Here is a 23,952-nt window from a genome sequence, read left to right on the forward strand (position 1 = left end):
GTGCCGCTACGTGCGCCTGCTGGAGCCGCCCGCAGACCTGCCGCGCACCGTGCACAACCTCTCCATCGTCGGCGGCAACCTGACGGTGCTGCGCGCGGCCGCCTTCGCCGGCGGCTGGGCGGCGGGCGAGGCGGCCCGGCCGCTGCGCAACCTGACGCTGCTGGTGCTCACGCACGACCGCATCGCCGCGCTGGAGGAGGCGGCCTTCGCCGGGCTGCCGGCGCTGACCACGCTGGACCTGAGCCACAACCCGCTGCGCTCCATCGCGCCCGGCGCCTTCGCCGCCTGCGCCCGCCTGCGCACGCTGCGGCTCAACCAGGCGCTGCCGGCGCTGCCGCCGCTCGCGGGCCTGCTGGAGGGCGCGCTGCTCAACCTCAGCCTGGCGCGGCTGGAGCTGGCCGGGAACCGCCTGCGCGAGCTGCCGCCCGCCGCCGCGCTGCCGCCGGGCCTGGAGGAGCTGGACGTGCGCAACAACTCGCTGCGGGCGCCGCGGCCCGAGCAGCTGGCCAGCCCGGGGGCGCTGGCGCGGCTGCGGCTCCAGCTGGCCGCCAACCCGCTGCACTGCGAGTGCGCCGCGCTGCGCCCGCTGCTGGAGTGGCTGCGCAACGCCTCGTGGCGCGCGCCGGACGCGCGGGGCCTGCGCTGCGCCTCGCCGCCGCCGCTGCGCGACGCGGCCGTGCTGCGCCTGCGGCCCGAGCAGCTGGACTGCCTCGACGGGACGGGCTGGGGGCCGCTGGAGCCCGACGGCGCCGCCGCGGAGGAGCTGGAGACGGCCTCCTACGTCTTCTTCGGCATCGTGCTGGCGCTCATCGGCGTGGTCTTCCTCATGGTGCTCTATCTCAACCGCAGGGGCATGACGCGCTGGCTCAGCAACCTGCGGGAGGCGTGCCGGGACCAGATGGAGGGCTACCACTACCGCTACGAGCAGGACAGCGACCCGCGCCGCGCCGGCCCCGGCGACCTCTGAGGGCCGGCCGCCTCGCCTCGCCCGCTCCGCCCCCGCGCTTCCCCGGGCGGGCCGGGAGGGCGGCAGAGCCCCGGCCCGCTTGGGCAACCTCTTCAGGGCACCCCAAACCCTCGGCAGAGACCCCTCGCCCCGGGCAAGGCGCGCCGTGTGCCTGCGGGCCGGGCGAGAGGGATCCCTTCCCGCAGTGCCCCAGGAACGGCCGGCCAGGCGCGCTTCCAGCGGCGCCCCCTGCCCAGGCTCCCCAGCAGCCGGTGCGCAGATAGCCTGTCTGTCTCCTGCGCTGGGGGAAGCGCAGAGCCATCCGGACTAGAAGCTGCTGACAGCCTCCTGCTCGGGAATCTGCTTAGACCCCTTTAAGCCGGCCAAATCCGCACGTCCTGTCCCGGGCTAGTAAAATCCGCATTTTAACCACGCAGCTCTCCCGTGGCTTGGCTCCCGGGGAAGCCCCCCAGCGGAAAGGTAGGCACCTTCCTTCCTTTTCCCCTTCTTCACACCCTCGAGCCCCTTTGCCCTTCCCGCTCCTACCCCAGGGTGGCTCCCTCACTCTCAGCTAGGAAATTACCGGGGGCAGTGGTCTGCAGGCCCACTCCGAGGCTGCAGCCCCTCGAAATCCAGCCTCTGGGGCACCCAGCAGCGCCCCCCCACCCCACCCCATCCTGGGCATCCTGGCATGTGGGGCTCCCTGCTGGGGAAGCCCCCAGGCACCTGCTTGGCTGGGGACTCCCAGGAACTGGCCATGCCAGCCTTCCCCAATCGGGTGCTTTCTGATCGTGTTGGATTTTGATTCACCTGGAAAGCACCAGGCCAGGGAAAGCTTGTCTGTAGCTCCAGATGCCCCGAAATTGCACATCCCACCCCCACACACGGGGAGTGCTGCAGGCGACGCTTCTCCACTCCAGACCCCTTACATGGCTGGGGTGCCTCTGCCCCACTTCTGACGGGAGGGGGGCTATTTTGTCCCTTGTTTTGCTCTGTTCCCAAATGGGGAAACCCACAGGCCTCCTTGGGGCTTACTTTCAAGGAAACCCTCAGAGGATTGGGTTGGAGGATTGCCACTTCTCCAAACGGAAAAAAATGGATTTCAATCCCGATATACATTCATGTTTCATGTCCTGTGACCTGGATTGCAGGTCTGTCTAAATTTTTAAAAAGTTGTTTTCCCCACCCCTGTGGGAGTTGACCTCTGGTGGCAGATTCTGGCCTTGGAGCCAATGCGCCATGACCTCCTGCTGGTCAGAGACTCCTTCCAGATATTATGTGCAAGAGGTGGGAACGCCGCTCTTTCTTCATTCCCCCCCCACACACACCGATTGAGCCTTTCCGGTGCCCCATACTGAAGGGGGAGAACACATCCATGGTTGCCGGTGTGAAGTGCTCAGCTCCGTCCTTCTCTCCGCCTCTCCTCACCACGTCCCAAGAAAAAGGTTCTAGCAGCATAAAAAATGCCCAGGATCTTCCGATGTAGCATTGCCTTTGTGCAGGATCTGACTCCTTGCAGACCTTCCCTGCACAAGGTGCATGTGGCAGAATCAGGCCTTCCCAGCATGGGCCATGGGTCTCCCCCCCCGCCGTCCCCCCCCCTTTCTGTCCCCCCCCCCCACACCAGGCTACTCCATTGCCCAGGATATAAATGTCTCAAGGAACCCAGCACAAGCCTCTTTTAAGTGGTCCCATTTAAATCAAGGTTGTTCCAAAGACAACCGACCGTGGCTTGTGGGTTTGCCCTACAATTCTAGAAAAGTTGCTCTATGCCAGCCTCTTCGGACAGCTTCCTTCTGGAGTAGACCAATTGATTTCAGTATAGCTACTCCACAAGTCAAGTGGATTTCGGACTGTAAGCTTTATTTCCTCTAAGGTCACAGCATTGTCTCTGGAATAATCAGGTGGAAAGAAAGTGGAAGTCGCTCTTCCCTTTTCCGGTTTCGTTGCCTCCCCCACCCCACGCGTTGGGAAGTGGTCTCTAGCAAAGTCAGGGAAACCCTCCAGAACCTGGGGTTGAGTCAGGAGGTCAGGCAGACCTTTAACCTGTGCACAGACCTCTTCCTCTGGCGAAACCAGTTTTTCTTGGCAAAAGCTAAGATTTCCGACCGTTGCCTTGAACTGCCGGATGCTCATTATGGACCAAAGCCATCCCGTTGGGGAGAATCTGTACTTTGCAAGTGTCTGAATGCGGCAGGCTCCGTACTGTTCTCTGTCTTTCATCCTCCTGGATTCGACTGGAACTCTGCACCCTGCGCTCCCGCTGCGCCCGGATGAAAGCCGCTCCCGCCTCCTCCGCGCTTCAGTTTCTGTTCCGCAGCCACCAAAGGATCCAGCAGCTGGGACCATGAGAGGCAGAAAACATACAAAGGAAGAGATTGACCAGCGAGAGGAGATGTAATTTTCTCTTTGGATTTGTTTGACAAAATTCATGGATTGATTTCCCCCTCCCCGACCCCGGCACGAGATAATGCAAATACCCCCCAGGAAGGACCCCTTCTCCCAGGCAAGCTGACCTTCCCTGCATGTTTCTGAAGCATGCAGAAGTTACTGATTTCCCAAATGTTGAAATATTATGATGAGTTAGATTAGGGCTATTTCGCTGATCTTTATATCGGGCGAAAATGTGCTCGTTCTAGTTTGAATTTCCACAGTACCTGTTAGAGCAGCTTTGGATGTGACTGGAAGTCCTGCCAGCCGGAGGCCCGAGGTCCTTGGGCGCCCGGCTGGCAGCTCTTCCCATCCCACCTGAAGGTGAGCTGTTAGTCTCCGCCTAGAGCAAGGACATTGAAACATGCATCTCTTAACTGTATTGTATTTTTCTATAAAGCTTATTGCAATAATTTCAGAATATTCTTGGCTGTTGCAAACTTACTCCTTTTATGCCTTTGCAGAAGTGCATTGCAGGCGTTTCCCTCCCTCCCTGCAAGCCACGGTTTGCAAACCGAGAGCTGAATTGGAAATACTTTCTTCTCCTCCTTTTCCTCCCCTTCCTCGGGCTAACCTGGATTCCGCACTGCTTGGGCGCTGATGCCGCTGCAGTTCCCCATGAAAGAGTGAACTGAAGGGCAGTTTGAAATGGGTTTGCAACCGGGGTCATGCTGGAACCATTTTCGCATCAGTGTTTGAAAATAGATGTGGATTACGTTGATGCAGATTTGACTCAGACCATTATGTGCACCAGGAAGGGAATGGGGCGAGCCGATGCGAAGAAAAGCCTGCGCAGGGCTGCCTGGCTCCCAAAGGGCAAACGGGGGTTCTTCGTTACTCAGAAAGCTGCGGGGGGAGCATGCACTCGAGCCTCCTGACATTCCCATGGGAAAATCTGCTTGGGATGGGTGAGAATTCTGTTTCATTTTGCTCTGGATGAGAATTTCCAAAACTTGCACAGTTTCCCATATTCAGACAAAAACTCGAGATTGAAACTATCTGAATTCAGGAGGAAGTACAGTGGAGAGAGTTGTCTGTCGCAGCCCAGGGCTTTCAGCCACGTACTCTTAAAAGTCTGGGTTTGAATCCCTGCATAATCAGAGTTAAACCGGGCTTGTCACTTCTTTTGCTCTGAAAAGTCTTTCATCTTTAACCATTGCCCGGCAGGCGGGCATCGCATTGGCCCTTGACCTTAGGGGGACGGTACTGACCAAATTTACAGATGGCTGAGAATTTTGCTTGTTTGCTTTTGATAAGATTTTGCCCAAATGTGCAGAGTTGGGGGAAAAGAATTTGAATTCTCAAAAATTCAAAGGCAAAGGGAAGTGAACCCGACGGACTGACCCCATCCGACCGTGCGCCAGGGGCTGCTGCACAGACGGATCTGGTGAAGGCAGAATGGCCACGGCGGAGACTTTTCCTGCCGAGTAAACCCAGTTTCACCAGTAGTTCTACCAAACTGGTCACTAGGTCACAGTGACTTGCTTTCTGTGCCAAAGAGGTGTGTCAGCTCTGATTTGGCCAGTTGTTTTTTAAGTTGCAACGTTAGAACTGCTTGTATAATTTAGATATGTATCTGAAAACAAGAAGGAACCTCTTGACACCTCCAAGACCGTAACTCGGTTATCGTGGCATAATCTTTCACGGTCTTCTCGCCCACTGCATCATGCGTGGAGTATTATGGAGACTTTCTGGTTCAGAAAGGGGCAGAAATGGTTGCGAGGCCTTCGAGTGGAAAGATTTGTTTATTTATTTGGTTATTAAAACATTTCTATGCCGCCCCATTTGCCGAAGCCTCGGGGCGGCTCACAACATAAAGTTAAAATACAAAAAATAACAATATAAAATAAGTAACAATATAAAATAAGTAACAGTATAAAAAAAGATGTCATGCAAAGCATGCCCTTTGAGCGAGGCATTGCAAGTGCATAAGAAATTTCTCCTGTGGAAAAGCTCTGGGTGCAAAAGTTAATAACCACATCATTAACGGGGGCCCTTCACAGTCCAGTTGCTGCCAGTGGCTCAAACCGCCTGGCAATAGGTAATGGAATTAGCGCATGCAGCTTGATTAAAAGAAAAAAAATCTTTATCCTGATTCAAGCTTCTGGGGACAGAATTAAACCTTTTGCAGAAGACTGAGTCTGCCGTCTTGCTCTGGGCTCCCTTTGAGGTTCTTTTGCTGCATTTTGGCTGCTGTAAGATCCGTGGCCCAACAACCCAGGGGTTCAGTGGTGGCTGGGTGGTCTCTTGAGAATCACCCCCTTCAGAAGCCGGTGGGAGAGCGCTTCTCGGTCTTCTGAAGGGTGTTATTTGAAGCAGTGTATCAGTGAACTAAAGAAATAAATATATCCTGCATTTTTAAAAGCCCTGACGCTCTATAATGCCCCATGCGCCTGCCCACTACAGAACGACAGTCCGCGAAAATCGTGTGCCGCATAGCTCTTGCTCTGACCGCAGCAGACTTAAGTAACCCCCCCCCCCCCCGGCTCTGCGCCTGGGGGCGGGGGCTCCGAAAACGAGCCGAGCCGCGAGGAGGGCAGCGAACGCTCGCGGAAGGGAGTGGTGCAGGCAGCGGCCTCCTCCTGCCTCTGGTGCAGCAGGAGGCGTGGGGGGGGGGCTGCACACACCGTGCGGGAGCTTGATGCCTGCCAGCGCCTGCACAGCTGGGCATCCTTGCCAGGGACCCAGACAAGGGGCGCTGGCAGGCCGGAGTCTGGGGAGCCGAGCCCTGGGGATTTGATGGATCCCCACCCCGCACCGGACCGCTGGCACAGCCGGCCCGGGGTCGCCTTTTGCTGAGAGCCACGCCAGGCTCGAAGGCAGCCGCCCACGGCTGCGGGGTGGCTCGGTGAGACGGGCACTGGCCCCATGGAGCCGCCTCGGGCCGCTTCCCTGCTTCCCCCAGGCGGAGCCCGCAGCTGCCTGTGTGCCAACGGGGAGACGCCGTCCGGCCCAGTGAGCTGCAGGCCGGTTTTCCACCAGGAGGTGCTGACTTGTGCTTTCGGTGTGTTTGTGAAGGGCGTGCCGACACCGTCCGGCCACCTCTGCTGCTCTTGCAGGTTGCGTCAAACCTGAGCTGAGGGGGGTGGGCTGGGTCCACCTTCCACTGAGGCAGGGGCGGTCCACCCCGCCTGGGGGCGCTTCCCCTCCCTACCGCTCTTGCTGTTCAGCAGGGCCCCTTAACCTTCTGCATAGCATCTCCTGGCCGGTGGAGGGGCTGCTGGTGGAGGAGGGCTGAGGAACCCGCGTGGTCTTGGATGGCATATAAAAGCTTTACATAATAAATAATTATGTAATTATTTAATTTACAAATAAATCAGAAAGTTAAACAAACCCTCGAGGCACCAGCCCCGTTGCCTGTGCAGCCGCCTGGATCCGGCCCCATTTGTGCTTTGGTCTGGGTGGGGGGTTTGTGGGAGGAGGACGTGTGACCCGACTCTGCTGCCCACCGCTGCTTTTGAGGCGCTCCGGGCTGCTGATCTGCTTAAACGGGCTGGTGGAAGAACCGCCCCAGTTCTGTGGCGTCTCGGTGTCTTCTGGCTCTGGAGCCTCGGTTCTGGCAGGCCTTGTGACAGCCGATCGTCCACATCTCCCTTCGCTTTGCGAGGGCCCATCGTCCAGATGCTGCCAGAGGTTCCCGCTGCCCTTTTCCATCCTGCTGATTTCCAGGTCATGAATAAACATGAGCCATCTCAAGTCTTGATGAGAGGGAAAGCAGGGCTGCCAGTGGGGTCCCTGACCCTGGCTCTCCCCCAGCTGTGGGGGCCGTTGCCAAGCTGGACTGCTTTGGCAGGAGCCCAAACCCGATGGCAGAGGGCCACAGGTTCGAACCCCAGCACCTCTGGTTTAAAAAGGTGTTCCTTTATTGTTTCATGTTACATTTATTTTCCACATTCATGTATCACTCCGCATCTAATTAGATTCTGGAGTGGTGGACAATGAAATGATAAAAAACACGATATAAACAGAATGGCTTTACGAACTGGCAGAGGGGGTGGGGGGAACTTGCTATATTTAAATGCCACCATTTTCCTCTTGGCAGGGAGCGAACATAGCTTACCTACTTTCCATTTCATCTTCAAAGCAACCCTGCAAAGTAGGTGAGGCTGAGAGTTTGGACTGGCCGATAGTCACCAATCGATACTGAGTGGGGACTAGAACCTGGGTCTTTCAAATCCTCGTCCAGTACTCTAACCACTGTACAAGCTGGTGATGCAAATGGCCCCAGCTTGGGACCATGCAGAACTGGCGACAGGAGAATTCCACAGTTCAGCCTTTCCCAATCTGGTGCTCTCCACATTGTTGGACCACAATTCCCATTAGCCTGGCCAGCTGGGGCTGATGGGAGCCGTTGTCCCAGCATCTGGTCCAGGGCTGCTGTGAATCGAGCTGGCCAAGGAGACAGTGAGAACAAGGCGAGGCTGCAGCTGAGGAAGACGGTCCATGCAGACCCAGATGCCGGCCCACCTGGGCACGGGTGGCTTTGCTGCTGGGCATCCGGCAAAATGGCACGGGAAGTCGCACCCTTGCCAAGAGCCAGGGACTGGCTGGCTGGACGAGGCCTCCGTCTTCCTCGGAGCCCGGAGGGCCCTGGTCCTCGGCCCCGGGAGGCAGCCTTGGCGTGCCCAGGCGGAGCTTCAGCGAAGCGGCCCCAGAAAGCCCCTCGGCCGGGAGGATGTTCGGTGGGAACTTGCCCAGGGCAGCGCCTTCTGCCGGGTTCATCAGGAATCCTCAAGGAACAATCTTCGCAGCACTGCAGTCCCAGGAGGGAGTGGCCAGTCTGGAGCCGTTTCCGGCCCTTGGTGCCGCCCGCCCATCCGGGCCAAAGGGCGCGTGTGGTGCGGGGGCAGAGGGGCCTCCTGCGTGGTCTTTTTCGCTGGAGCCGAGCACCTTCGGGAGCACCCTTTGGGGAGGGGAAGCCGGGTGCCTGCGAGAGGAGCGGCTCTGCTTCAGGGAAGGAAGAGGAAGGCGCCATATCTGGGTGCCGGTGGGATGGCACTGGCGGGCTTTCTGCTTCCTCCTCCTCCTCCTCCCCCCCCCCATCTATGTTTCTAGTCCTAAAGGAGCTGAAGCAATGCGGGTGACGGCCTCCCGCATCCTTCCCCGCATGTACATGAGATGCATTGTGCAAAATAGGGACGGGCGTGCAAGAGGCCAGGCTGTTCCAACGAGTCCTGGGACAGGATGCGAGACTTGATGGCATTTGATTCAGAACTGGGCTTTTTGAAAGCACAGATCACGAGGAAAAGACTGGAAGAGATTTCACTATTTGGGGAAACTCTGTGTGTGTGTGTGTGTCGGGGGGGGGGATTGAAGAAACCCACCCACTGGTCCAGGGGCCGTGCATGTGGCAGGCTGCCCAGGGAGATGCAGCGTGGTTGCCGCCGTGTCTGTCTGGGCCCTATCCTGAAAGCCAAGCTCAGCACCCTCTGAGTGCCCGTCCGGAGAGGCAGCTGGGGAGCAGCCCCTCTTGGCAGCGCGCTGGGCACTCTTGTTTTCCGAGAAGGGCAGGATGATGGGCACTCTGTTTGTTCTCAGCGTCTGTTAAAAATACATCAGCCGTGCAGTGCTGGAAGGGAAGCTCCTCGGGGGAGCTTCTGTCCCGTCGCAAGATTTGTGCATGGCTGCGGTGCGAATCAGCGCTCAGTTCGGGTGCCGCTGAGGCTGGTGGCTCTTGGCAAGGACGCCCTCAGAGGTCCCAGAGGTCCAGGTGGCGGCAGAGGAGGCCCAGCCAAGGGGCTTCCAGTGCGTTTTCCTGTCAGCCTCTCAACCTCTGCAGTGCAGGTGCGTCTTCCACATGAGCCCCAATGTCGAAAGAGGAAGAAGGGAAGTCTGGCTCCGTTTGCCGTCGTGCCAGGCTCAAGAAGCCACCCGGGGCCCTCCGGGCTCAGACTTCAGCCTCTTCGGCACTAGCCCAGGGGCAGGGGAGCTTCGGGGGCTCATGGCCTCGCACGCCACTCTGCCAAGCCGCTGTGGGCACCGCCACAAGATGGCTGCCCTGGCGGAGTGGCTAGTCCCCAGAGGCGAGGACCCTGCCTGGACAAATGTGTCCAAGGCAAACGTGAGGTCAGAGCAACACACAAAGCAGCAACAACACACACAGCAACAAAGCAACAACACTCAGAGCACCTAAGCAGCTAATGATCCAAGTTGTCCGTGAGAAAATGTGCTAGACAGACAGACAGACAGACAGACAGACAGACAGACAATATCGGAAGGGGTTTGGCACCTTGGCTGTCATCACGAAGGGTGTCGGGGGTACATGGGTGCCTGCCATTGGGAAGGGGGAGGTCACGTGTGCCAGAGTGAGGCCCACAGCCTCTGCTGCAGAAGGGTCTCTCCAGAGTGGGACGGAGACGACCCAGTGCCTGGCGCTTTGGGGGACGCTGCGTCTGTGCAGGGGGCTCCTCTGATCAGGAAGGGCAATGCTGCCTCGGCCACAGCCTCCTCGTGAGCAAAGCAGAGGGGCGGGCTGGCTGGCTGGCCGGCTGCTAGTGGGGCGGATTGCCGGAGCAGACAGCCTTGGCCTCCATGCCCCCTGCTGGCATGGTCTCCTGGAATCAAGGCCCCTCAGGCCAGTGATGGCAGTGCCCAAGTGGGGCTAAAACCGGAGGGGGGCCCGGCAAGCTCCCGGGCCCCTGCCCTGCCGGTGGCCGGGCTGCTCGGATGTCACGGCATTTCCCCAACACTTCCGTTCCGGGGTCTCCTCGGAGGACACAGTTGCTGGAGAGAAGCAGAAGGTTCTTTGGGCCGAAGGGAAGCAGAGGACAGTCATCCGTGCTCACTTGGCGGCTGGGCAGGAGCACTCTGGGTGTGCCCAGAGGCATTGTCCTCTCTCGAGCAGCATGATGTCTGTCATCCCCTGGATCACTCGCCGTCGCCCATGTGAGGAGAGATGCTCAGCGTGTTTCAGGCGCACTCGCGTGCTCGCTGTTCTGGGTCATTCTTGGAGCACCCAAAGGTTTCAGCCCAGCCGGTCCACCAGTCAAGATCGAAGGCATTAACCAGGCGGCCCAGACATGTCGACTCACGTGGGACTCCCACCAAACTCAGCCGGACCTGTGCCAGGGTAACGGTGCATCGGACTGCAAAGTAAGCAGCAAATATGTTCCTGACTCCGGATGCTGCCCCCAAACCCACCGCCTGCAGCGCCCCCCCCCCCCTGCACGGGGCCCAGGGTGGCTGAGGGATCTCCTTGCTGCTCTGAGTAAGACTGTTTGGATGCTCTGCAATGAGCCAGCAATAACCATGCCTCCTTCGTGCCAAGGAAGTCGTCCTCCGTGCGGGACACGGACGAGCCACCCACGCTCTTGAGCTAGGAGCTGAACGGAGCTGTGCTGGATTCAGCCCCTGCTCCTCACGCAGCGGCCGCCCAGCCAACCGGCAAGGAGGACGGGAGTGCAGTGCCCCCCCCACCCATGCTCCCCTGCAGGCGATGCACGGAGGCGCGCTTCAGCCGGGAGGCAGCATGGAGGCTCCGGGACCGGCAGCCCTGGGCAGCTTCATCCCCCGCAGTGCCCAGTCCCTTCTGAGAGCCACCGGGACCGGCGGGGCCGTTGCTGCGTCCGGGGCAGTGAATCCCAGAGGCCCTTCCTCTCGCGGGAGACCGCCGGCCCCGTGGTGGATTCCTTGGAAGGACGGGCTTGGTGCTCTCGCGTTGCCCTTCACAGAGCAACACTCGCAGGAGCAGCCGAAACACCACAAAGCTCGGCCTTAGGCCAGGTTCAGGCGGAGCGCGGAGGCTCCTGGTGCAACGCAGGAGGGCAGGTTTAAGAGGGAAGGCAGCTCTTGCTCCACCGCTGCATTTGGGCGGGGGGCATCCTGGGGAAACGGGCAGTTCAAAGGTCGGGAGGAATAAATGGGGGCATGGGGAGGCAGTCAGCAGCTTGTCCTTCCGACCGGCTGTTTTTCACTCCTTTCACTGGAGATCCCGAGAAGGAAGCAGCATCCTAGCAATGAGTCGGAGGCTGTGAACTGGGGAGCGGCCACAGCAGGGGCTGGAGCCAGGGGCCTCCTCGGCCCCTTCCCGCTCTGCTGTTCTGAGATTCTGTGACTGTCCCAGGGGCCTGGCGACTCTCCGCGTGCAGCAGCCAAGGTCCTGGCCTGTCGTGGATGCCGGGAGGAGAGCAGTGAGGCAGACAGACGAATGGAGGAAGAAACGGAGGTGGCTTCTCGGGGAGGCCCGAAAGCAGACACGGAGGGGCGGAGGCATGAGCGTAAGCCACCCTGAGGGGGTCCATGGGGCAGGTGAGCCAGGCAACCCAAGAGAATAGTGACCACCCCGCCCCCTCCCCTCCCCTCCCCATGCCAGTTCTCAGGGCTTGTCTGGAGGAGGAGGGCAAATAGGAGCCTGATCTGTGTGCGCCAAAGAAGCCCCTCAGCACAGACCCGCAGCACTGCAGCAGTGCCTCCTGGGTCCTGTCCCGGGCCCGCACTGCAACCCACGGTGCAGCCGATCGGCACGGAACAGCCGATTGGCGGCTGCTGGTAAATGCGCCTCTCTCCCTGAGGCAGCCCAGAAGAGACCTCCTCCCCAGCCCAAGGGGGAAGCTGGCTCTAGCCCCAGCCCTGGGCCAGCCCACTGGAACCTCGCAAAATCCAGGGGCTCCCTTTACTTCCCGCTCGTACTTTTGCCTGGAGAGCAACAGAGGGATGGCGCAGGCAGCTCTGAACAGCCCGGGGAGGCCCCTTGCCGCCCAGCACCACGCCATCCTGTGCCCCAAGGCAACCTCCCTGGAACTCGGAAAGGGGCATTCCGGTGATGCCCGTCCACGGCGGGGGGCGCAGGCCCTCCCCTTTCTTCTCTCTGCCAGACAAGAGGCAGAAATGAGGTCCGTGCGTGGCCGTAGCCTGGTCCAAAAGGTGGGCAGCTTGTTGAATTTGCTCTCTGCCGGAAATGTGGTGCTTTGGGGGGCTCGAGAAATTGAATGGGGCATAGCTTGGGGTGTCAATGGGGCAGAGCCTCTTCTTTTGCTCGGCCTGTGTGTGTCTGTAAATAAACTCTGTGACAGAAACGCCTTCAGCCTCCAAAGTCCTTCTTCTGGGGAACTTAACCCTTTAGGCGAAGCACCCGAAAGGCAAGCGTTGCTTGGCAGAAAGGTGGCCTTGGGAATGGTGGGTAGGGAGGTGCAAGGGATCCACTTAGGGTGGAAATGGGCCGAATTCCCTGGATTTCAGCTTCCTGGACTTCCCAGTGACCAAGGGCCCAGGTTCCTGGTGAGTGGACCCGGGGTGCACCGGTCCGGTTCTGGAGAGGCTGCGCTCAGGCCTCGCGATGGGCCCTCCTCTGCTGGAGGCACTTCTGCAGAGGCTGGGTGGCCATCGCGGAGGATGCCAGAGCATGTGCTGAGCTCCCAAGTCCTCTCAGCCTGGCAGGAAGACCACCAAAGTTCTCAGAGATTCTCGGCAGAGCTCCTGGGAGGAGGGGGGATAGGCAGCAGCCTCCCCTGCCCCGATACCCTCCCATCCTCATCATCCCCGGCCCGCGTGGGCTTTGAGGGGCCTCCTGGAGGGCGCGGAGCAGATGGCAGGCCATTGTTCCACAGGAGCAGAAGGCCTCGTTGGCCCAGTTCTCTGCCTCGGGCAGAGGAGGCCTCCACTGAGGCTGCTTCCAGGGGAGCAGACCGGACTGGGCAGGGCTGCCGTGCAGCTGGCACGAGGCCGGCTCCTGCGGCCACCATTCTGCCGCAGAACCCCAGGCGGCGCTCATGGCAGGATGTGGCGCCAGAGCAGAGCAGATGGTGCCGTCGAGGCTGCATGCAGGTTTTCCACGGGGAGCCCTTCCGGCAAGTCGGAAGCCAGCACAGCCGACAAAGGGGTGGGAGGCAGTGCAGAATCGCACCCCACGGGGTCTCCTGTCCGGGGGAAGGTTGCATGAGATGCCACTGCCTGGATGGAAGAAGAACAGGGTGTCCTGCGGCGGGGCCAGGCCAGGCCAGGGGTCGGTCCATCGCCCGCAGCATTTGTCCCCGAGTGGCCACTCTCCTGCCCACGGGAAGCTTGCAGGCAGGGCAGGGGCCACAGCAGCCTCCCTACCCATGCTCCCCAGCCAGGGGAGTACAGAGGCACACGGTCTGATCCTGGAGGTGGCTTGTAGCCATCAGGCTAGTAGCCATGGATAGCCTTCCCCTCCTCCCCGAGTTCGTCCAAGACCATTTTAAAGCTTCGCTTGTGCAAGTGAGCTCCATATTTGGGCTACACAGTGTGCAAGGCCTGAGCGGGGTTTGCTCAAAATGCAGCGTCAGGCACTAGAAAGTTCAGAGCCTGAAGGTGAGCGAGAGGGAGAGGAGGGGTTCCTGAAATGCTGAGGTGAACGAGCACCAGTAGCCAGACCCCTCTGGCTTGGGGGAAAACATGGTGGAACAGAGAGGATCAGAGCGGGAGGGGTGTGAGCCCCTCAACTGAGCTCTCCATCGCTGCGTCGAACACGTGGAGCAATCAAACGATGTCCCATGTTCCCCTGCTCTGGCCCAGAAGCGGCATGAACCTCCCTGAGGGTGGAACCAGCCCCTTTTGGAGGAAAAGTGAGGACGGGCTTCTGCCTGGACCTGGAACTAACCCCACCCAAGAGATCACTGCCTGGACGGGTGCTCCTTGTCCAGAACCGGATCATTACCCACTTCGTATTGCAAAGCTATCCCTGACTGGCTGGGTGAGCTCCGTGAAGGACTGCCTTGATTTGCAAGGGGGAAAGGGAGGGAGATATGCAGGGCACCCTGGGTGGAGGCATCTTTCCTTTTCACTGTCCCGGATCTCCCACTAATCAGCTTCATGGGACAGCCCTGGATTCTCGTATGGGGGGGGGATGTTTCCCTGCCCACTCTCCCCACACTGTGCAAAGCCCACGCACCTCCGCCATTTCTCCTGTCTCTCCTTTTTGTAAAGCCAAACTGTCGGCTATTTCATACCCTTTCATCATGAGGCAGTTGCTCCAGTCCCTTGCTCATTTGTGCTGCCCTTTTCGCAAAGCCCCTCTGGTCGCCTCTTGTGACCAGAACTGCGCCCCGTGCTCCATGCAGCACCAAGGAGCCGTATGATCCGAGTGCGGCTGTGGCGGTTTTATTGCAAAGCCCTTTCTAATTACGCCTAGCACGGAGCCTGGCCTTTCTCACGGCAGCTGCGCACGATGCTGGCATTTCCTCGAGCCGCCGGCCGCAGCTCCAAGATCCCTCCCTGCCAGCTTCTACCCATCCATCGATGTGGCAGCCGGGAGGTTTTTCCAGCCCACATCCCTTGCTTGACACGGTGCCGACACGGATTTGCACTTGCCATTTGGATCAGCTTTGGAGAGCCTCACCATCCCTTTTGGCTTTAACCACCAAAGAGTTTGCATCATCAGCAAATCTGGCCACTTCATGGCCCGCTCCTAATTCCAGGGCATTTATGAATACGCTAAAAAGCATTGGCCCTAGTACAGAATTATGTGGGACTCCATTGGGAGAAGTCGCCATTTATCCCCACCCTCTGCCTTCTGCCCTTCGACCAGGTAGTGATCCATAAGGGGACCCCCTCCCTTATTTCACGATTGCTAACTTTGATGAGGAGTCTTTGGAGAAGAACTTTGCCAAAGGTCTTTTGCAAACAAGGTCCTTTGCATTGGGAATCGCCCTTTGTCTGCATATTTATTGATACCCTCAAAGTGAGCCAGGACTTAGCTTTGCAGAAGCCATGCTGACGTTTTGGATTGCAACTCCCATCAGCCATATCCAGCTGTATCAGTGATCTGGGGAGGAGGACCTGCAGTCCCAGGCACCAGCAGGGGAAACGGACGAGGTGAGGCAACGGAGCAGTTTAAAACGTCTCCTACCCGCAGCGATTCGAGAGCAACAGGACCTTGGACAGCTCCAAGCCACCGCGGCCTCTCGGCAAGCCAGAAATGCGGCCGAGTCCATCGTCCGCCTGCCCCAACTGAGCACCCTTCAGATAAGAGGGGCTGCGCCCCCCATAATCCCCAGCTGGCCTGGCCAACGCTTGCACGCCCTGGCTACGTACCCCAGACTTGGCTCCCGTTCCTGAGGAGAAGGAGGCGCACCCCGATCCTCCTCCGTCTCCATGTTTAGAAGTGGGGGAGCAGGGCATGTGCGTGGCCCTGGGGTCAGGTGCCCCCCTTGGTGCGGAGGGTGCCGACTCCATGGGTCCCGGCTGGCGCTCCCTGGCTTGGGAGCTTTCTAGATGCAGGGTGTGAGTGGGGCATCTCAATAGGGCCGACCAGAAAGGAGAAGACCACCTTGGTGCTTAGTCAAGACGAGTGACGACGGAGACCGGACGTCGCCTTGGCAGATGTTGCTTTGGAAAGCCAGAACAAAGGGGGCAGCAGCCGCTCACCAGCGGGAGAGGGAAAATGCCACATTTCGGCCTGCTTCTCTCTGTCCCTCTCAGCACCTTGGCCTGTTCCACTCGCTCGAGTCAGCCAGCTGCGTTGGGCTCCAAAGTACCAGGAGCTGCCACTATCTGTTCTTACCTCTCACCTTCAGAGGAAAGGCCAAAATGGCCACAGACTTCGGCGCTGCTCAGGATCCAGTTCTTAGCGGGGTGCCCCGATAGCTTCCCCAGGCAGATCAGCTTTGCTAAACCTGAACTGAGCTGTTTTCAAGGCAGCGGGCTCAAGTGTTCTGCCCAACAGCTCAGGTTTGGCAACCCAATTGTGCAAAGGAGCTGCGGTCTTGCAAACAGAGGCTTGCACAGAAGCAGGTCTCTCCGGTGTCCAAGGATCTCATTCCCAAGCAAGTGTGCACTGGACTGAAGGGAGCGCCAGGTCACAGGCATTGCCCGCCCATCCTTAAAGCACCTCCTCCAGCTGCCCAGACCACACATCTGCTTTATTGGCATTACTTTTGCGATCTGGCGAAAATGTCCAGGACTCCTCTCCACGCTGCGTGACTTATGTGCTTGCACATGTCTCTCGAAGGCGGGCACAGGCCCCTTTCCAGAAAGCAGCCGGCCTGAGGGGGGGCTGCTGCCCCTTCCATGCCCCGCATTATGGGGCCTGCAGAACCGGCACAGGGCTGGGAGCTTGATTCGGGGCTGAATTGTCCTTGATTTGGACGAGCTGGCCTTTCCCGCACCCGCGGGGGAAGGAAGGGGGCCATTCCGCTTGTCTGGGCGGGAGAAGCAACGAGTCCCAAAGCTCCGCTTGTAGGCAAGGCGCCTATTTGACATGTGGGCTTTTACTTTCATTCCCTTCACGTGCCACCTTTCTTCCCACGGCAGCTGACGTGCTCCTCCTGCACCTCATGTTATCCCCACAACAACCCTGCCGGGTGGCTTAGGCTGAGAGCCGCTGCAGGCCGACACCACCCTGTGACCACTGGGGACTAGAACCCGGACCTCCCCAGGCCTCATCCAGGACTGATCGCTGCACCATCCCCATGCTGTCGCCGGACGTGCACTGGCACTAAACAGAGGGGCTTTCTAACCGCTGAGCACAGAGCGGCCCAAATCCTGCAGCGACTCTTGTCACGTCCCCCTCAGCTTGCCCTTCCCCCTTGGGCACCCACCGTGCCACCTGAAATCTGTTCCCCGAGGTACAGCCGGTGACCCACTGGGTGAGCCCGGAGACGGTGTGTCCCAGGAAGTCCCCTTGTTGTAGGAGGGGCCAGGCCAAGGTGGGGGGAGACCTGTACGTCGAAGATGCTGTCCTGCAGCTTCTGGCCATCGCGCTATCAAAAGAGGTGGTGGCCCTGCGGGGACCGTCCAGCACCGGCTGATGGGGGAGACCAACAACGTCAGCCGCGGCACCTCCTGGAGCTCAGTCAAGCCAAGCTTGTGCTGCCCTCTTCATCTTTATCTCAAGGCTCACCTAATCCACAATGTATGAGAACCTTCAGGAGAAGAAAATATTGGACGCCAGCCCCATTCTTCATCCGGCAGAAGCCGGCAATAAATAAAAAACAGCCAAGACTCAGAAATTTAGAGGCAAGAACACCTAAATTAGACACACAAGACACGTATTAGTTTAACGGCACAGTTTAAATCTCTGTCACAGCCGGCAACAGGAAGGGTTCTTCCTTACCTGCCTGCTTCAGATCAAGGTTTCTTGTACTCCTAAAAGAGATGTTTCCGTCAAAGGCAATTTAGTGCTGCTAACAATAGAAAATGGTTGGAGGCAAGTCCATCAGTCGAGGCTGGATTGGATGGTAGCACTACTGACCTTCCAAATTTCCTCATTTGTGTTGGAGGCCAGTAAGGCCCAGATCGGTGAGGGGAGTTTTGCTGTTATCGTTGCTGTGGATTTTTAAAAAACGTCCTACTGGAGTCGGTATTTTTACCAAGTTAATGTGTCCCCCAAGCCATGTTCCACATTGCAAATAGCAGTAAAATACACATCCTTGGAACTGTAAACACACGCAGATTTGTCACGCACGCAGGTCTGAAGAAGGGGCTCCTTTATGTCTATTTTTCAAAGAGTCCTTGAGGCTGATTTGGAAAGGTTTAATTTTGTTCTATGAAGAGAACATCTCAAAAACCTGTCAAAGAAAATCTAGCATGTAACACAACGTGCTGTGCCTTGCTCCAAGTCCAGAGAAAATGTATCCTTCTGAGGTCCACAGCAGAATTCACAAATGTGCTACTCTTTATTTTAAATATTTTTCTACTGCCCTGAAAATCAGCAATCTGACAAATGGTCGTATGACCTGAAAGTGGCGTACTTCAGAGCAGCCTCTGTTATTTAATGACTGCCCCAAGTTTTCTTTCAAAGGAAGCCATTCCTCACCAAATTGTAACCAGATGGTGAGTGACTCTAATTTGGGAACGGTGGAACAGAAAATGTTTTTAAGGTCAAAAATGCCCATGTGAATTGGGTAGAAAATGTAGTCCACATGCAAGGGGATGGGTTTAGGAGGAAAAGAGAGAGGACAAGCAAGCAGGACTTCTGCTAAAGAGAAGTGATTCTCGTTAGAATCATAGACCTGGGAGCACTCCAGAGGTCATCTAGTCCACCCCTGCTTAGCAATGCAGGGTTTACTATGAAGGACACCACTCCAGTGCCTACTTACCTGTCTCCAGAACCAGTGTGAGCTGGTTCCTCTGCTGTACTCAGCTCCTGAGAAGCATTCCTCGTGAGGCTTCCTGCCCCTTCGAGACCACGCCTGGAGTGCTTATATCTGGTGTTGGGCGAGCGAGAGGATCTCCGGCAGCTCAGGCAGGGACTCTGCTGGTGTACCATGCACCCTTCTGCCCATCAGGCTCCCTGCCTGAGCTTACGGAGATCGTCTCGGACCTGGTGTTGAGGACCCCCAGGATGTTGGTCCTGGGGGACTTCAATCTCCATGCTGAGACTGTTCTGACCGGGGCGGCTCAGGACTTCATGGCTTCCATGGGGCTGTCTCAACATGTCACCGGCCCAACCCATGAAAGAGGTCACACGCTTGACCTGGTTTTCTCGACGGGGCAGGAAGAGGGTGGCCTGGAAGCGAGAAACTTGACCTTAACTCCTTTGTCATGGTCAGACCACTTCCTCGTGAGGTTTGTGCTCGGGCTGATTCCTCCCTCCGGAAGGGTGCGGGCCCTATTGTGATGGTCCGCCCTCGGAGCAAGATGGATCCAGATGGATTCCTGAGGGCTCTGAGGGAGTTTCTGGCTGATAAAGCTGGTGCTCCTGTTGATGTCCTGGTCGATTCGTGGAATAGGGAGATGACCAGGGCCATCGACACGGCGCTCCTAAGCGCCCTCTCCCGCCTGGCAGAGCCCGCTCGGCACCATGGTATACGCCTGAGCTGCGGGCAATGAAGCAGGCTGGGAGACGGCTAGCGCACAGGTGGAGGACATCTCGGGACGGACCTGACCGAACACGCTGCACGCTCACTATCGAGCCTACGCTGTGGCGGTGAGGGCGGCGAAGAGGCAGCTCCCTGCTTCCATTGCCTCCTCACAGTGCTGTCCAGCGCAGCTTTTCCGAGTCGTGTGAGCCCTGATACCCTCTGGCCAGGAAAATGACGCAGTCGCACCTTCGGCAGCCCACTCGGGTGACTTTGCCCAGCACTTTAAGGAAAAATCACTCAGATTTACCACGCTCTGGACTCCACGGTTGATCTGATTCCAGTACGGGAGGTGTCCAGAGCATCATTATTGGATGAGTTTCAGTTATTGCGGCCTGATGAGGCAGACAAGGTGCTCGAGATGCTACGCCCCACCACCTGTCTTCTTGCCCCTTGCCCCTCTCGGCTACTGAAAGAAGCCAGTCATGGGGTTGGTCCCTGGGTCCAGGAGGTTATCAATGCCTCACTGAGGTAGGACGGGGTCCCTGCCCCTTGAAGGAGGCAGTGATCCGACCGATCCTGAAGAAGGCATCTCTGGACCCAGAGGTGGCCACCAACTTTAGACCGGTGGCCAACATCCCGTTTTTGGGCAAGGTGTTGGAGCGGGTGGTGGCGGGACAACGCCAAGCACTCTTGGATGAGACTGATTATCTGGACCCATTTCAGTCCGGCTTCAGACCCAGGTTTGGTACTGAATCTGCCTTGGTCGCCCTGTACGATGACCAGTGCAGGGAGAAGGACAGGGGGAGTGCGTCCCTGTTGGTCCTCCTGGACCTCTCAGCGGCTTTCGATACCATTGACCATGGTATCCTTCTGGACAGGCTTGCGGGATTGGGGGTCGGAGGCACTGCTTTGCAGTGGTTCCGCTCCTATCTCAATGGCCGGTTCCAGAAGGTGGTGCTGGGGGACTATGGCTCTGCACCATGGCAGCTATGCCACGGAGTACCGCAGGGGTCCATTCTGTCCCCCTTGCTATTCAACATCTACATGAAACCGCTGGGAGAGGTCATCCGGAGGTGTGGGCTGCGGAATCATCAGTACGCTGATGATACCCAGCTCTACCTCTCGTTTTCCACCAATCCAGGTGAGGCAGTGGCTGTGCTGAACCGGTGCTTGGCTGAGGTAAGGGAATGGATGAGGGCCAATAAACTGAAACTCAACCCAGACAAGACGGAGGTCCTGTTGGTGGGTGGATCAAGATTTCAAGTCAGTGATTTGACCTTGTCCTGGGTGGGGCAGCACTCCCTCGAAAGGACAGGGTCTACAGTTTGGGAGTGCTCCTTGGCCTGGAGCTGTCCCTGGAGACCCAGGTGGCAGCGGTGGTGAGGAGCGCTTTCCTGCAGCTTCGGCTGGTCCATCAGCTGCTCCCTTACGTGGACAAAGACTGCCTAGAGATGGTGATTCATGTGCTGGTAACCTCCCGGTTGGATTACTGTAACGCGCTCTATGTGGGGCTGCCCTTGAAAACGGTCCGGATACTTCAGCTGGTGCAGAATGGAGCTGCCAGGCTGCTGCCAGGGACTGGGCGTTATTCTCATATAATGCCAGTTCTCTACCAGCTCCACTGGCTTCCAGTTGAAGTCCAGGCCCAATTCAAGGTGCTGGTTTTGACCTATAAAGTCCTGAATCAGGATACCTGAAGGAACGTCTCCTTCCTTATATGCCCTCATGCCCCTTAAGATCTGCAGGCCCTGCTCCAGGAACCCTCCCTGAAGGAGGTAAAAAGTTCTCTACTTGGAGTAGGGCTTTCTCTGTGGTGGCGCCCAGATTGTGGAATGTGTTGCCCAGAGAGGCCCGCCTGGCACCGAGCTTATACTCTTTTTGGCGCCAGGTTAAAACCTTTTTATTTCATTGTTATTTTAAAAATTAGTATTTCAGTGCTTAACCGTCGCTTTTTATTTAATTTATTTTTATTGGTTATATGTTATTTATTATATTGTTATAGATTGTTTTATTGTGTTTTGATCGTAATGATTGTAAGCTGCCCTGAGATGCTATGCATAAGGGATGGCACATAAAAGTTTTGAATAAATAAATAAATGTGCTCAGCTCTGAAGAGATATTGATTTTGTGCACTCAAGGGAAGGGAACAAATCAGGGCCGATTTCATTGGTTTAATTGCTCTAAGCATACACCGTGCAGCTCAGTCTGCAGGCTTTGCTGCAGTTTTATTCTGGTTTGGCTCCAATATTTGTCACGGCCACAGATAAAGAGACGTTTGCTTCGAGCCGAAGTTCTCCAGACTGCAACTTGGCATGTTGCTCCTTGGAGGGGGCTTTCCTGCCATCAATCCCAAAATCTGATGACAGTTACTGCAGAAGTAATAACAAAAGCCATATGACCCCACTGAGCTTAGAAACATAGAAAACAGAGCGAGTCAGAAGGGGTCTCCTGGGCCATCTAGTCTGACCTCCGGCACCAGCCGGCTCCGCTCACGACATGCCCGCCATGTGCACGTCCAGCCTGTCCTTGAACACCCGCACTGATGGGGCCTCAGTGACCTCCTGTGGAAGCCCATTCCACACCCTCGGGGTCCTGACTGCCAGGAAGTGCTTCCTGGCATCCAAACGAAACCTTGGCTCCCTGGGCTTTGCTCCGCTGGGGCGCGTCCTGCAATTCTGCCTCTGGGTTCTGCATAAGAGTCGTCTGGCTCTGAGCTGAGAAAGGAAGAAGCATCTGCTGGAAATGGCCGTTTCGGCCAAGCAGCTCTTCAGAGCAACTCTTGGGAGCGTTAGGTTGAAAACCTGCTTCCTTGCCCCCAGGAGCCATGTTGGGGACACCCCAGTAACAAGAGGACGGGGCAAACCTGCCCGTGCGGCCCTCTGCCCATGTTCTAGCTCCTCTGCCCCACACGGATGGGAATTCCCTGCCGCTTAACAGGACGCGCGTTCCCAAATTCTGCTGACTCGTCCACCGTCAGTCCAGACGGCCAGAGGGTGCTGCAGCGAGAGCGCTGGACTGGGGAGCTGGGAGACGCAGGTCCAGTCCCCACCCAGCCGGTGAGGCTCCATGGGGGATGTTGGGCCGGTCACAGCCTCTCGGCCCAGCCTACCTCGCAGGGTTGCTGTGAGGATAAAACGGAGCTACGGATGCTGCCCCGGATTCCTCAGAAGAGGCAAAACGGTAGGATGCACGTGTGATATAAGCACAACCGCAAGTGCAAATTATTATCTATATTATCTATACCATTATATAGTCATAGAATGCATGGGGGGGGGGGGCGAGAGCTCAGTTTGCTTCCAGCCCTTCGGAGCCTGAGGACCGATGCAGGATCTCTGCCAGCCCAAGCGGCACCGGAGGGCGGCATCCCCGGGATGGGCCGAGCCAGGGCCGAGGGGGCAGGGTCACGATCCCCCCCGGACGGCGCTGCAGCTCAGCCTGTCTGCAGGGGACAGAATTGCCCAAAGGCCAAAACGTTGCCACACGGCCAGGAGAAGGGAGAGTGGCCGTCTGCAGCACCCGTGAGAGCCAGAGTATTGCTTGCTGGCCCAAAGTCCAACGCGCCGGCCAAAGCTTTGATGCAGAGGAAAGGTGGGCAGGGCCGGCCCAGGACAAAGGGGTTCTGTTCAGTTGTACAAGCTCCAACAGGGCCATTTTCCACAACTGGATGCCCTCCGCAAGTTTTGACACAGGCCACTAACTCCAGCTTGGCAGTGAAAGGAATCATAGATAAAACTTATGTAGGGGGCATCCTCCAGCTGGGATGCCCATAAGCCTCCAGATTTGAAGGATTTGGGGGATCCCACAAAGGGGGGACAGCAGGGGCACTGCCTACCTCCCCACTCCTCCTGGCCTGCAGGCCAGCCCATGTGCCCGATTTCAGCCCTCCACCCGGGTGCTTTGGGGGGGGGGAGAAGGTGGGGCTGCCACCAGGATGCCTCCTGTCCCCACCCCCCCACCCTCCAGAGGACCCATTTTGGCCCTCCCCAAGGATGCCCCCCCGCCCTTGGAGACACCCCCCATATGGGGGGAGAATGGGGCTGAGCAGGGCTCCCAGGAGAGCTGTCCCAGGCCTCAGATCTGGGAACTTGCCCAGGGCAACCAGATCAGCTCCATTACGGGAGTAACAGTGATCTTAAATATTGTGCTTTCTCACTTAGTCTTACCTTTTATTAAGGGAGGACTTATCCTTGGTAATTTTCCTGGTACTTCTGATCTGGTTTGCCTCCTGACCTTTCTCACCTTAGCCAAAAGCCATGTTTAAGATGAAGAGCGTTAGTTTTGGGGTGGCAGTGGAAGGGAAGGGACGGCTGGCCCTGTGCAAAAGGGAAGTCCTCCGCTTTGGGCCCGAAGGCGGGATTGCCCTGGAGGACGGGGTCCCACCCTGAAACCAGCTTCCAGCACCTTCACAGATTCCTGCATGTGTGTGTGTCTTATGTAGGACAAATTCTCTTTCTCTTTGCTCTTATTCAGACATTGCCTTGAGAGAGGAGCTCCGTTCTCAAAATACAGCCAGGGTGAGGTGAGCTTTTCCTTGGCCTGTTGCTGAGAAGCACCAAGAGGTGCCGGGTTCCACCCCGCTTGACCGGGGGGGCTCGCCCACCTGCCCACCCCTCTTGGCCTGCCGTGGTGCCGCTGAGTCGATTGGGGAACGGCTGGTCTTTAATCTACAAAAAGGGCATCTGCCAATATTTTCAGGGAGGATTAAGTGCTGCGAGCCAAGAAGGGTCATGATTATTAGATTAATGCAGGGCTTTTGGAAAGGAGATCGGTTGACCCCGGAGAGATGGGGCAGGGGGAGCTGGGGCGCAGAAGGATTTGATAGGCAGCTGTCCCTCTGTCCGCCACACGCACAACCACAGGGGGTTTCCACGGCTG

The 23,952-nt window shown here is 57.7% G+C and overlaps 1 protein-coding gene across 1 annotated transcript in view; it reads left to right on the top strand.

The window, feature by feature from the left end:
• The window catches only part of TPBGL (trophoblast glycoprotein like), a 2,854-nt gene extending 1,887 nt beyond the window's left edge, over positions 1–967 (top strand). Inside the window, exon 2 of the mRNA XM_044418609.1 lies at positions 36–967. Coding sequence (XP_044274544.1) covers positions 36–967 — 932 coding nt within the window. The remainder of the gene's footprint in view (positions 1–35) is intronic.
• Positions 968–23,952: the final 22,985 nt, after the last annotated feature.

Source organism: Varanus komodoensis, unplaced genomic scaffold, assembly GCF_004798865.1.
Source record: "Varanus komodoensis strain SLA01 unplaced genomic scaffold, ASM479886v1 scaffold91, whole genome shotgun sequence".
NCBI classification, from domain to species: Eukaryota; Metazoa; Chordata; class Lepidosauria; order Squamata; family Varanidae; genus Varanus; species Varanus komodoensis.